Source organism: Chrysochloris asiatica, unplaced genomic scaffold (assembly GCF_000296735.1).
Source record: "Chrysochloris asiatica unplaced genomic scaffold, ChrAsi1.0 scaffold00141, whole genome shotgun sequence".
Taxonomy (NCBI): Eukaryota; Metazoa; Chordata; class Mammalia; order Afrosoricida; family Chrysochloridae; genus Chrysochloris; species Chrysochloris asiatica.
Window position 1 is genome coordinate 1,840,978 of NW_006408659.1, and position 15,473 is coordinate 1,856,450.

At 39.2% G+C, this 15,473-nt stretch overlaps 1 protein-coding gene across 1 annotated transcript in view; it reads left to right on the forward strand.

Annotated features, from left to right (window-relative positions):
* Window positions 1–15,473, forward strand: part of PAK7 (p21 protein (Cdc42/Rac)-activated kinase 7) — a 522,812-nt gene that overhangs the window by 435,180 nt on the left and 72,159 nt on the right. The window contains exon 4 of the mRNA XM_006870394.1: window positions 14,213–15,007. Coding sequence (XP_006870456.1) covers window positions 14,213–15,007 — 795 coding nt within the window. The remainder of the gene's footprint in view (window positions 1–14,212; window positions 15,008–15,473) is intronic.

Consider the following 15,473-nt stretch of genomic DNA (forward strand, 5'->3'; position numbering starts at 1 on the left):
AACAACAACAACAACAACAAAGACTGGTGGTGGGGTACTGTAGGATAAGCTCAGGGTCACAAGGTTAGTTTGAACCACAAGATCAGCAGTTCAAACTCACCCATTGCTCCTCGGAAACCCTATACTGTGTCACTATGAGTCAGAACCAACTCAATGGCACTTAATAACAACAAAAGACTGGTGCTTTGCCATCAAGTCATTACTGACTTATAGTGACCCTGTGTAGGGTTTCTGATGCTGTAAATATTTACAGGAACAGAAAGCTTCGTCTTTCTCCTACAGAGAGGCTGGTAGATTTGAACTACTGACCTTGTGGTTAGCAGCCCAACACATAACCCACTACACTATCAGGACTCCTTGGCTAAAGACTAGATTGGAAATATGGATATTTTCACTTGCTAAAACAACCTTGGCAGTGCAGTGGCTCTGTAGGTTAAGCACTGGACTGTGAACCACAAGGTTAATGGTTCTAGCCCACCAGTAATTCCACAGTAGAAAAATGAGCCTTTCTGCTCCCACAAAGATATATAGCCTCAGAAACCCTAGACTGGATAGCTATGAGTCAAAACTGACTCTATAGCGCTTAACAACAACAAATCTCCATTCAAACACGATAGGATTTTTTTAGGTTAAATTGATGCTTAAGTTCAAATCGATGTCTAAGAAGAAACCAAACTGGCTGATCAAGAGGGTCCCTTGGAGTGTTCCTACTGTGTATTGATCAGGCGCTGTGGTCGTGTTCAACTGATGAGGAGTATTTCTGAATCTCAACTCCATCAAATATTGCATGTAAACCAAGCCTTTTACTAGCTACCAATCTAGTTTGAGCAAATGCTGCAGAGCAAAATAATGAGAAAAGAACGGACTATGTAAAGAACCTTTAGATTCTCAGGAATTGTCTGATAAATCAGCCTAAGACCCCACCCACAAAGATAACTAGTTCATGTCAGGTGAGCATCTAAGTTATAGCAGGCATATAGCTGACACCGGAGGTCTCAGCTCCCATGAGTACAGTGATTACTATGCAGGGGCAGTGATAACACCTAGGTTGTATAATGAGAAAGAGAGGAGCAAGGGCTCTGCGGTCAGGGTCAAGAATTAAATCCTGTCCTCCACACTGTATTTGTCAACTGTGGCAGCAAAAATGCTAGGTCACAAATAATCTTGAAAATTTTATGGCTTATAACAAACACACATTTGTTTTTCTTGCTCATGGGTCTGCAGGTTGGGTGAGGTCACTATGCTTTAGGCTTCAGATAGCCGGGACTGCAGGTTTTAGGTTGGGTTCAGGTTTATTCTGTATGCCTCTTGTCCTTCTTAGATGTGTACCTATCCAGTTCAGGCTCTTCAGGGCAGATGGCAGAAACTCAAGCAGCCAAGACAAATCACACAATCACATTAAAAGCACCTTGCTTGTGTTAGTTCGCCAACATCCCAGTGATAAAGCAAATCACATGACCAAGTTCAAAATCAACAGTGCAGGGTTATATACTCCACATATTTGAGTGGGAAGCACTGAAAAGTCACATGCAAACTGTTGGATATATAATCATTACAGGGAGAAAGGGGGAAGAATTGAAATAATATTTCAATCTTTGATAATGACAAGCAAGCACTAGAACATTTGGCAATCAGTTTAGCTACTCTTTTCTCATTTATAAGGGGGCATAATAATACTTGCCTCCAGTTGCTTTTGGCAGAGTTCCTGAGTAGTGTCAGTAAATAGTTCCGTACTCAATTGCTGGCCAACGGATTGGTGGTTCAAACCTACCCAAAGGCACAGCAGAAGACAGACCTGCAATTAGCTTCCAGAAGTTCAAAGCCTTGAAAACTCTGTGGAGCATGGTCCTTCTCTGCACACCTCAGTTGAAAACTTCATGAGTAGAAATTCCTTTGTCAGCAATGGACAGCAACAGGGCTCTTGAGGGAATAAAAGAGATATAGGTTAGTAAGTGATTAATGTTGTTGTTGTTAAGTGCTGTTGAATGGATTCTGACCCATAGTGAACCTGTTAGTGTTGCCAAGGATCAGGTGATGAGTTGAACTGCCAACCTTGCGGTTCAAACCAACATTGCAGTCTAGCACATTAACCCCCAGGGTATCTTTTTTGTAATAGAGCCCACCCTTTCCATTTTGAACATTTTTCCCTCCTGTTCTCTCCTCTATCCCATATATAGCAGCAACCTCCCTGCTCCCCAGTTCCAGAGCTCTCTTGCTTGGCATCTTTTCACTTCCAGGACTGGTTTAAAGTAGTACACTTGAACATGAAGTTCAGCAATATGTGAATAACTTTTTTTTTTAAGGTTTTTATTATGGATTGAGTGAAAGTTTACAGGGCAGATCATCATCAGTTTTACATTCAACAAATCATACACCTTGTTTCATTACAATGATTATAATCCCCTCCATGTACCATCAGTTAACAGTATTTCTCTCTATCCACTTTAGCTTTTTTAAAAAAACAACACTCAGGCATATAATAATAATTTACATCTCCAAAGGCCACATTCGGCAAGTCTGCCTCCTGGCCACCAGCTCTTAGTCCTTCTCTTCCCATGAATCTAGAGTCATCAGCCGCTCCCCCTCTCCATGCCCCCATCTCTGTCTCTGGCATTGCTGCTTCTCTGGATAAGGTCCTGCATTCTGCTTGTGCTCTTCTCCCTTGATGGTCCTAGGGTCTTTTGTTTCTGAACTGTAAGATTAATCACTCCCCCGCTTTTATAAGAAAACTTCTACCTTTACAATTGTGACAGTCGCAATTAGTCATGATAACAATTATTCACTATTGAATGATACAAATCTTATCCCCATCTCTTTTCACCAGACTCACCAAGACAGATGAAATCTATTAAGTGGGGACTCTTTCTTTCCCCCCATACTCTTAAACTAAACTCCATCTTGAAACCTTATAAGCCAGTCAGTCACTTCATGCTTTTATCACCCCATTTTAGGAAGCCAGTGTCTAAGTTGCCCGTCTCTATCTACCCCGTATACAGAGGGGATAGCATTAATGCTTGATGTGAAGACTCCTTCCCTCTCTGTTGGTATTTAGAGTAACTACCGCTCTGAGTATAGGTCAGGTTCATCAAAGTGTAGCAACTCTTTATGCTGGCACAAGGGATCTTCCTCTTCTGGTTAATACCTTTGGGTTAGTTGACAAGATTTTCTAGTAAACTATTCAGAATTTTGTATTCCATCCTTAAACTTACTATTAGGATGTTTGAACATAATAAGATAAACACACTCCCATATCAAATCACAGAACTCACTCTGGCATTATAACACTCCAGAGCTGCCCTTGGCTCTGGGAATCAATCATTTTCCCCTTTCACTTCTGGATCTCTGTTTTTTGTTGTGTTTTGTTTGATTTTGTTTTCTATAAGACAGAGAAAGTGCACTATTGTTCTAGAATTTAGGAACTAAGGAATGTCTTATAATGGGTAGGTGATAGGGATAAATAGACAGATGATAGATAGATAGATAGATAGATAGATAGATAGATAGATAGATAGATAGACCTCAGAGAGACCTGACGAATTTTTAAAATCGGTATTGCATTGATATAATTAGGTTGTGAAAAGTGAACCTCAGAAGTAAATTGAAGGCAAATGGTGCTTCTCAACTTTTAATGTGTATATGAGGACTAACAATAACATGAATGATCTGGAGAGCTTGTTAAAATGCAAAGTCTTACTCAGTACATCTGGATGGGGGCTCAGTGTCTGCATTTCTAGCAAACTCCCCAAGGATGCTCATACTGCTGGTTGTTCTGAGGACCACGCACTCTGTAGCAAGAGAAAAGGTCTACCAGCAATGTGCTTCTCAAACTTAGTTGCACTTTGGAACACTAGGGGAGCTTTTAAAGTTACTAGAACCACCCCCAGAGATGTAATTCTTCTGAGGAGAGAACTTGGCTTCTAGAATTTTCATACGTTCCCTAGGGGGTTCCAGGGTGTAGCCCTGGTTGAAAGCTGTGCTTTAGAGACTTCCAGACAAAGCAGTACCTCCAACTGCCTCAGTCTTTCCTGAGGGCTATTAGAACTCTCAAAGTGCTTTCTCAAATCTTCAGCAGCTTTCAAAGAGACACAATCTATTCAATTCAAACAGCCCTTGTGACATATATTTGCCTCCATGAAATTGAATCTCATTTAGCAAAATAAAAGAAAAACCACATGATCTTATTCTGTATGATTTATGTAAATCAAAGAAACATTGAAGAGTGTACACTTGGGGTGTGCTGGAAGGACATACCCACAGATTTGCAGGTTTCTCTGAGAGGCGCCAGATTCGGCTGGTGAAACGCTAACAAGACTAAGAATGAAGGGAGTCTGCTAACTCTGAGTTGTTGTTAAGTGCTGTGGGTTCCACCTCATAGTGACCTCTATAGGATTTCTGAGGAGTAGCTGGTGAGTTTGAACCTCCAACCCGGCAGTTCAAACCAAGGTAGAATGCTTCCTCTACAGCATCACACCAGGGCTAACTCTTAGTAGAGGGAGTCATTCTTTTAATAACTCTTATTAGAATAGTCAAGGTATAGTCTCATATTTTTTATTGTAGTTGTTAAGTGCCGTGGAGTAGGTTCCAACCCATAGCCACCCTGTATAGGGTTTCCAAGGAGCAGCTGGTAAACTTTGCAGTTTAGCACATTAGCCCACAGCACCACACCAAGACTCCATTAGGTTTAAGAAATGTGTTTTTGTAACCTCTCTGGCTCAGCCACCCACTCCACAGCCACACCCCACAACACTATCATCCTTCCATGACAACTTCCTGACAACCATCTTGACCCCCTTTTCAGAAGCTGTCCACAGGGTTCTTCAAACTTGCCAGAAAAGGTCTTGCAATCGCTTGGCTTGATGCCACTCTAATTTTGTTGTTTTGTTGTTGTTGTTATTGTGTTTTTGTTTTTAACAAATCCATAATTTTATTCATTTGCTTTTCAGTAAGTTTAAGTCCTTGAGAGATACAGCATCACACAGATTCTGTGTCTAATGCTTTAGCAGGAAGGTTGCGTCAGAATTTGGCATGAACCATGCTAGTGTTTTCATGGGTGCAAGTTACCTTTCCCCAGATTACTCTGCTTTTGTTAGGTTTGCCACCAAGAGTCACTGTGTTGTTCTTTGCTTTGTACACATAAGCCCATCTCTTGCCTAAGTAGAATTTGGTTTCAACTCAAGCATAAACACCTTCAATTTTAGTAAGAGCTGTTTGCTCCCGTTGTTTCCAGAGTCCCCATTTATAGCCAGCAAAACTGGCTTTGGACCATAGCCTTCCAGGCATAGTGCCGGCTTTGAAGTTCTGTTCCCAGCAGGCCTTTTGCACTCCATTCTTGCTAATACTCAACTCCGATTACCAGAGCACCAGTTCTTAAAAGAGGAGGCAACCAGCACCATCAGTCCTGCATCTCTGCCATCCCGGTCCTCTCTCTTTGCTGGAGTCTTTAGAAACTGCTGGCTGGCAGGGCTCCCAAGCTATACCAGTGGCTCGTGAGGTCTAATTTTGTTTTGTTGTTACCAAAGAATAAATTCAGTTGTCATCAAGTTAACTCTAACTCACAGTGACCCTATCTATATGTGTCAGTGTAGACTCTGTGCTATATATAATCTTCAATAACTGCTTTTTTGAATGTAGATCACCAAGCCTTTCTTCAGAAACACCTCTGGGTGGACTTGAACATCCAACCTTTCCTGTTAGTGGCGAGCACATTAACTGCTTTTATTACCCAAGGACTCTTTATACATAACTTTTACATAAGAGAAGATACAAATCATATGCATATAGTTTGCTAAATTTTACATATGTATTCATTTGTGTGACAGCAATCCAGTCAAAAGACAGATTTTCATTGCCCAGAAAGTTCTCTTGTATACCCTCTCAGTCTATCCACAGGACTAACCACTATTCTCACTTAGATTGCCAAAGACAAATGGCTAACTAGTAAGTAGAAATGTTTGGTAATCTCTAGTAATCTTGGAAGTTTCATATTTCTGAAATGTTTGGGAGATTTGGAACCCAGCTTTTCTCTACTAATTTTCCCACAGGGGCATACTTTTTCCTTGGAGTGTAAAGTCAATCAATTTCTGAAATATGACATAACATAGCTACAGAATCAGTTTTATATTTTAAAATGTTATTTATATCCAGATCAACAAGTTTCCTCATATTTACTATGTCCTGAGGAGATAATATTCACATATATAAAAATTGCTTGAAATGTCAAGCTAAAAAAGGACAACAGCAATTTAACTTTGGGACACTTGAATTATACTCAAAATTTAGTTGACTGAATTTAAAAGAAATGTGCTTTGTGATTCTTTATATAAAGAGAAAAGAAAATAATTTTGACACTTAGCGTTGCGTATTAGCAATATTTCAAGCATCATTTAATCATGTGGTTTGTTTTTCTGATGGTGTCAATTTACTTGTAGACTTTGATAGTTATTACATTTTAAATGTCTGAATCTTGAGGAAATATGATGTAACAAGATGTTTCTTTTATTATAGTGACAGAATTTTAGAATTGCTATGAAGGCTAATTATGTCTAAGAACAGTCTATTTGCTTTTCCCAAATTTCCATAGTTCTAAATTTTAAACACCCTTCTTTAAAAGTTTTGTTTCTAAAAATATTTTATATTGCTTCACCAAAGTATATGTTTAGATTCCTTTCATTATATCACATAGCAGGTAAAGCCTGACCTCGTATGTTTTTGTATCCTTGCTACCCCCTCAGACTTAAAGTTGATGGGCTTACTGTGTTTTTATATTATATCAAGAGGCAGTATTTGTAATCAGTAAGAGTAGGTATTGCTTTCAAACACTGGGTCTTCCACCTACCAGTAGCACTGATATTGGGAAAGTTATTTGACCTTTCCTAGCCTCATTTTCCTCCTTTGTGAAAAGGGGGTAATTGTGCCATCTACTTCAGAGTGGTGCAGTGGGATAATGCACTGGATTGCAAAGTCAGTTTGAACCTCAAAGTTGGCGGTTCAAATTCACCAGCCACTCCTTGGAAACCCCATACAGGGTCACTATGAGTTGGAACCAATTCAATGGCACTTAACAACAACAAACCTCAGAGTGGTGTTGTGATACCACAACATACCCATCGACATATCAACAGGCTTCTTAAATCTAGTCCTCAAATTTACATGGAACTGCATGATAGTCAAAGCAATCTTGAAAAAGAAGAACCAAGTAAGAGGACTCTCACTTCCTGATCTCAAAATATAAAGCTATAATAATCAAAATTGGTATAATGACAGACATAGAACAAAGGAGTGGAATTGGGAACCCAGTTATAAGCCCATATACCTATGGTCAATTGATTTTCAAAAAGAGGGCAAAGTCCAACCAATGAGGAAAAATAGTCTCTTCACTAAGTGATACTATAACAACTGGATTTCCATACACAAAAGAATGCTCCAGAACCCTAACTTTACACCATATATGAAAACGAACTCAAATTGGATCAAAGACCTAAGTGTAGAAACTAAAACCATAAAACCTAATTTTTAACAATGAAATTTTAGATATGACACCGAAAGCAACAGCAACATATGACAAAATCAATTGGACTTCAAAATCAATGTTTTCATCACCAAAGGGCTTTTATCACCAATGTGAAGAGAAGGTCAACAGTTCAAACTCACCAGCCGCTCTTCGGAAACCCTATACAGGGTCACTATGAGTCATAACTGACTTGATGGCACTTAATAACAACAACAACAACAATATGCTAGATAGGAGGCCTGGTGTAGTGCTGAATGACAAGCACTGGCCTACTAACTGAAAGGCTGGCAATTCAAACCCACCAGCCACTCCTTGGAAACAGGATCACTATGAGTCAGAACTGACTTGATGGCACTTAGCAACAACTATAACAGATGAGGATTAAATACTCAGAATGTGCAAAGAACTTCTACAATTCAGTCATTAGATGCAAATCAAAACCACATTAAGTTACCAATGCACCCCTACTAGAATAGCTACTACCGTTAAAAACAAAAAGAATACATAACAGATGTTTGCAAAGATATGAAGAAACTGAACCCTCATTCATTGCTGGTAGACATTTAAAACGGCACAGCCACTGTGGAAATAGTTTCATGTTTCCCAGAAAGTTAACCTAGAATTATCCTATGACCCAGCAATTCTGCTCTTACATGTATACTCAAAAGAATTTAAAGCAGGAGTCCAAGCAAATACATGTCCACACAATATTCATCGTAACCCTCTTCAGAATAGCCAAAAAGTGGAAACAGCCTAAATGTTTATCATCAGATGAATGGATAAACAACAGGTGGTATACACACACAGTGCAGTATTTGTTGTTGTTGTTGTTGTTATGTGCCATGGAGTCAGTTCTGACTATGGGAGCAGAAAGCCTCATTTTTCTCCCGCGGAACAACTGGTAGTTTCGAACTACCGACCTTGAGGTTCACAGCCCGATTCGTAACCACTGTGCTACCAGAGTGTAGTATTATTTAACCAAAAAGAAAAATGAAGTTCTGATACGGGGTATCACATGGATGAACTTGGAAAATATTGTGTTAAGTGAAGTAAGTCAGACACAAAAGAACAAATATTGTTTTACCCACTTACATGAAATATCTAGTATTTTACAAATGCATAGAGACTAAAATTATTAGTGATTACCAGGGAGTAATAGTGTGGTGATGTAGGATAAGCACTGGACTGATAACCACAAAGTCAGTGGTTCAAATCCACTAGCCTCTTCTCAGAAGCCCTACAGGGTTGCTATCAGTCAGAACTGACTCGATGGCACTTAGCAACAACAACTGGGATGGGAGAGAGGGGGAAAGGGAGAATCATTGCTTAAGCATTTCTGGTAACCATGGTAGAAAAATTTCTCAACAGTGAATGTAATCAGCATCACTAAATGGTATAGACCAAAGTGTTGAAATGACAAATGCTTTTAAATATGTATTTCTTTTACCTCAATTAACAAACAAACAAACAAAAACAAGGGAACTGGTTCACTGCATACCAAGTAAGAATGTCAATAGGCTGTTTAAAGGAGAGAGAGTCAGTCTTTGGTTTATATTTGAATCATGAGAATATTTAACTTTGGCCTCCTAAGAAACATTTTACCCAGGAAGACAAAACAAAATACATTCTTAAGGAGCATAACAGAGACTTTTATTCTAAACAAGAAATGTGAGATCTTATTAGGGCAAAGCTGTTAATTACACACTTCATTATTGTCAAGGTTAATACAATATGTGAGAGAAGAGGCATTTTTTCATCTCTTCTCGGGAACAAGGGGAGACAGCTGTTCTTACAGACAGATCCATTATAGCTTATCACAGGCAGACAGCCCACTGGAGGAACAACATGAAATATGGCCCCTGTCACCGGGAACCAGAGTAGACACTGAGATGGCCCAGGCCACAATCGAAAGACAATGAGAGGCACAGCTTCAAATTCAAAGAGATTGGGTTGCGTTGATATTTAATGGTTGTTCTGCAGCATAAAGTCCACTGATACTCTCGAAGTCATTGTGTTATTGATCTCTATAAAACACCACAATCTTTTGCTTTAATAAACATCTGATCCTGACAATAATAAATAGTGACTCTTCTGTTTCAAAGCCTGGTTAAACCAAGTTGTAAAATTCTACATATTCAGATTTCATTATTATTGTTTTACCATGAAATTAAACCAGTGAAAAAAATACTGAATGTTGACTCCATTGTAGTTTAAATATTTTCTTGATTAAATCAGGTTATTATATCTTCTTTTCCTTTTCTTTCTTTTTTTTGGGGGAGGGGGGTTGGTGGTGGTGATGGGAGGAAATAAGTCAACAACTTATTTTTAATATAAGTTCCTGCTTGTTAATACTGAATTTATCATCTTTATTGAAGGAGAGAAAGTGTATGTTTCATTTTAATTGTGAATATATTTACACCATTTACAAACATTATCAAATGCCTAAAAATACAACATATAAAAAAGGCCATGTCTGAGTTTAATTTTAATTTCTTTGAGTTATAGGTTTTGTTTTGTTTTAACAGACAGTTATTCTTATGAAGTCAACTGCAATGTCAGCAAGCACAACTTCACTTTCATGGTTGTTATTGTTTGTTAGCGTCAAATCACCTCCAATTCATAGTGACCTTATGTATAACAGAACAAAATGAGGATAAATCCTACACTAGCTTCATGATTGTCACTTTCATGATGCTCAGCTTATATTTATATATAACTAAAGTGTACAGGGGGATCAGGGGGATTCTAAAGGATAAGCACTAAAGGATAAGCACCGGACTACAAACCACAAAGTTGATGGTTCAAGTCCACCAGCTGCACCACAAGAGAACCATAAGGCTTTCTGCTCCTAAAAGATGTACAGCTTCGGAAACCCTAAGTTGTTGATGTTGTTAAGTGGCTTCGAATCAGTTCCAACTCATAACTACACTATATAAGGTTTCCAAGGAGTGGCTGGTGAATTTGAACCACCAACCTTGCGTTTCAAACCAACCTTGTGGTCCAGTGCATTATCCCACAGCACCACACCATGACTCCATTCAGAAACCCGACAGAGGGTCTCTATGAGTCAGAACTGACTCGATGGCACTTAATAACAGCAAGGTTTAGAGCATATGGTAAAATCATGATGTTGAAAAGTGGGTGTAATAAAATGATGACATTTTTATAGTCCAAAATAGTGAAGTTTGTTATTTTGGTTAAACATTTGGTTAAATTTTTATTTTGGTTAAACATAAGAAATATTTCAACTTCATTTGAAATGGGAAAATGTTAAACAGCCAAGTATAACAACAAATGATTTTTAAATAATGTGTATATATGTTTAACCTAATTGTCTTAATTATCTAATGATGCTGTAATAGAAATACGCCAAGTGGATGGCTTAACAAACAGAAGTTTGTTTTCTCATAGTTTTGGTGTTGTTGTTAAGTGCTGTCGAGTCGATTTCAACTCATAGTGACCCTGTATAGGGTTTCCAAGGAGCGGCTGGTGAGTTTAAACCGTTGACCTTGCAGTTCAAACCGACTTTGCAGTCCAGTGCACTATCCTGCAGCATCATCGTTAGGAGGCTAAAAATTCAAATCTAGGCGAAGTCTTGCTCTCTGTCAGCTCTTGAGTAAGATCCTTGTATCGTTTGGCTTCTGTTCTTGAGTGGTTTTTATGGGACTTGGCACCTCTTCCTCCATCTCTGTTTCCTAATTTACTTTTAATCTCTTTTATATCTAAAAAGAAATTGGCTCAACATAAAATTTATAATAGTCCTGCCTCATTAACATCTACAACCCATTCTCAAATGATAATTTACCACACATATTTTAAGGGATGCAGTTTGTTCTGTAACATTCCACCCTTTGACTCCTCAAAACCCATGCCCTTGTTCCATGCAAAATACATTTGCTTCATCACATTATTCCAAAAGTCTTAAATCAACTCCAAGTCCAAAATCTCATCTTCTGAATCATCTGTATCAAATATAGGTGAGACTTTAGGTCACCTTAGAGTAAAATTCATTTCATCTTAAACCTCTGAAATCTAGGCTACAAGTTATCTGTTTCCAAAGTATAATGATGAAATAGTCACAAGGTAGACAGCATTAAGTATTGTCAAATTGGTTACAACCCATAGCGACTCTGCATATGGTTTCCAAGGAGCTACTGGTGAGTGTGAACCACTGACCTTACAGTTCAAACTGACCTGATGGTTGAGTGTTTATCCTACAGTATAACTGGGATTGAACAAACAAGTGGCAGATGGTAAGATCAACTTTTCTCATTGCTGAAGAGGGAAGTTACAGATAAATTAACAGGAGGAGGCTAGAATTAACTATGTAATACTAGACTCTGGTAGCATAGTGGTTATGAATCGGGCTGCTAACCTCAAGGTCGACAATTTGAAACTACCAGCTGTTCCGCGGGAGAAATATGAGGCTTTCTGCTCCCATAAAGATTTGCAGCCTCAGAAACCCTGTACACGGTCACTATGAGTCAGAACCTACTCCATGGTACTTAACAACAACAATTAGATTATATTCAAAGACATCAGTATTAACTTATGTCTAGGAGTCCTGGTGTGGCACTGTGGGTTAATGTGCTGGACTATAAAGTTGGTTTCAACCACAAGGTCAGAGGTTCAAGCTCACCAGTCGCTGCTCAGAAACCCTATACAGGGTCACTATGGGTCAGAACCGACTTGACAGCACTTAACAACAACAACAACAAATAAACATTTACATTTCATTTCGTTTTATATTGTTTTTCTTAAATGTCCTTGAGTCCATTTTGACTCATAATGACCCTGCATAGGGTTTCCAAGGAGAAGCTTTTGGGTTTGAATCGACAACCTTATGGCTCAAACCAACCTTATATTCCAGTGCTTATACTACAGTGCTATACCAGGACTCCATATATATATATAATTGTTGTTATGTGCTGTGGAGTCAATTCCAACTCATAGCGACCCTGTACAGGGTTTCTGAGGCTGTAAATGTTTACAGAAGCAGAAAGCCTCATCTTTCTCCTGCAGAACAGCTGATAGTTTCAAACTGCTGACCTTGTGGTTCACAGCCTGATTCGTAAGCACTATGCTACCAGAACTCCATACATATATATATATTAATTGTTATCAAAAACAAGGAAACTCTGAGAAACTGAATTATAGATCAATGATTTTCAAATTCTTCACAGATAAAAGCTTTTATTACTGTTTTAGCCCTGAAACACTACTGGGCTAATATTCTTGGCCTATATAAATATATAAGCTTTTTATTTTAGAATAGTTTTAGACTTAAAAGGAAAGTTGCAAAGAAAGTACAAAGAATTCCCATATACCCGTCACCCAGTGTCCTCCTATTCGATTAGCATCTTACTCGGGTTTTTGCTGTGGAAAGCATTGATCTATGAAACCTGTGCTCCAGGACAACTTTGACTTTTTCCTCTAGTTTAAAACCTTGTATTATACTGTTATGGCTTGGGCTCAAAGTATTTTTCTCTTAAAATCCTGAAAGTCTGAAGTCACAATACTTTGTTCTTCTCTTATCCACCCCCATCATATTCTGCTGCAAACCTTGTCTTTGTCAGCTGAAGCTGACTGGCTTTGTAAATGGTGTGTGACTTCTTTCTGTTCCTGGTATTCTGGAGTTATTTAGGTTCATTCATTAAAGGGAACATTTGCGCTTGGCAACTTGTCACCAAGAACCAAGTACAACTAGGTGATCATTAATGCAATATTCAGCAATGATGAGGTGCAAAAAATGTGACCATATTAGATTTTTTTTTAATTTGGTGGAAATTTTCCATTATCTTTTTAACTCCATTTCCACACACCTTTTGAAGCCCCCTTGTATGTTTAATATCAGATGTGATCACAAATTAAATCATACAAGGACTCTCTATTTTTTTGTTATTCACAGTTTCAGAAAGTAACATCCTCTTCTATTAAACCTGGTAAACTCCATTGTTTATATGTCTTCCAGAAAGGGGGAAATACATATATATATACATATAATTTCTGGTTAGACTGTAAATAGTCAGGTGATTATATTCAGGTGACTTGCTTTTCCTGAGTTTGGAAAACATTTAGATAGTGCATCTAAAAGAATAACACGATGCTGTTTATACACAAATAGTTATAGTCTGTTAAAATTATATAGTCTTCAGCACATGCTTAGACAATTAAGGTGAAAGGACAGGGGCAGGGATTTCCCATAAACTGGCAAGGAAAATGCACTATGGTGGTGGTGGTTATGTGCCTTGGAGTCAGAACCGACTCATAGCAAGCCTGTACATGGTTTCTGAGGCTGTAAATCTTTACGGGAGCAGAAAGTCTCATCTTTCTCCCGTGGAACAGCTGGTAGTTTCCAACTGCTGACCTTGAGGTTCACAGCCCGATTCGTAACCTGTATGCTACCAGAGCTCCTTAAAATGCACTATAAGCATTTTAAATAGCCTTCTATGTAGCTCTATGACATTTGCTTGATGTCTAGTCTCAGATAGGTGAGGGACATTTTGCTGTTGGAGATACCAGTTAACATTTTATTTCTTTTGCCACTAAAATCGATCACAAACTTTAAATTTATTATAAAATACTCCCTGGGGTTTATTTTCTTGTGTAGTTTAAATTGGATATTCTGGGGGTAGAATTCTGCCATCAATTTAAAAGCATGAAATGCTCTCTTTTAAAAGTCTTTCCCTTTAATATTCTCAGACAATCGTTAGAGGAAACAAATCCTGCAAGGAAACCTCCATCAACGGCCTGCTGGAGGATTTCGACAACATCTCGGTGACACGTTCCAACTCCCTGAGGAAAGAAAGCCCACCCACCCCGGACCAGGGAGCCTCCAGCCATGGCCCCCGCCGTTCAGGAGAAAATGGCTTCATCACCTTCTCCCAGTATTCCAGTGAGTCGGACACTACTACCGACTACAGCACGGACAAGTACAGAGACAAGGGCCTCTATGGGGACGATCTGGATCCATATTATAAAGGCAGCCACGGAGCCAAGCAAAATGGGCACGTGATGAAAACGAAGCGCGGCGAGGCCTTCTACTCCGAAATGAAGCCTTTGAGATCCACGGTTTGCAGATTCCCTGGCGATTACCACACACACTTAGACTCACTGAGCAAACCCAGTGAATACGGGGACCTCAAGTGGGACTACCAGAGAGCCTCGAGTAGCTCCCCATTAGACTACCGAGACCCGTTCCAACAATTCACTCCTTCCAGAACTGCAGGGACCAGCAGGTGCTCCAAAGAGAGCCTGGCGTACAGCGAAAGTGAGTGGGGACCCAGCCTGGATGACTATGACAGGAGGCCCAAGTCATCGTACCTGCACCAGACCAGCCCTCAGCCAGCCATGCGGCAGAGGTCCCGATCAGGCTCAGGACTCCAGGAGCCCATGATGCCCTTTGGAACAAGTGCATTTAAGACCCACCCCCAAGGACACGCGTACAACTCATACACCTACCCTCGCCTATCTGAGCCCACAACGTGCATTCCCAAGGTAAAGTCCACTCTTCCTTTCCCTCTAGTGTGTGACAAACCTCTGCTTGTTTGTCTAGCATGTGACAGTCCATACTGAGCAATTTAGGGCAAGGCACAATTATTCATGAAAATAAAAATCTGATATTTGGGGTCTCTTACAAGATTTCTGAAAAAATAGCAAAGAAAATGTTCTTGTCTCAAAGATATTCTGATATACTAATTATCAATATGATGCTATTGTATAGTGCTGAGTTCTCTGTTAAAGAATATGTAATCCTAGACCATAAGAGGAGTAATACAGTGGACCCTGCAGTCTGGACTCTTGCTACATTTGGCAGAGACCAAACTCTGGAAAAAACAAAAATCTGGATAATGTGGTAAGTTTTGGAAAAGGTTCATTTTATTCATTTCAAAGGACCGTTCTTTATGTTGACTGCTTTTTGTACTGTTTTTGTGATGGATTGTCTTTTATGACATTTAAGGAT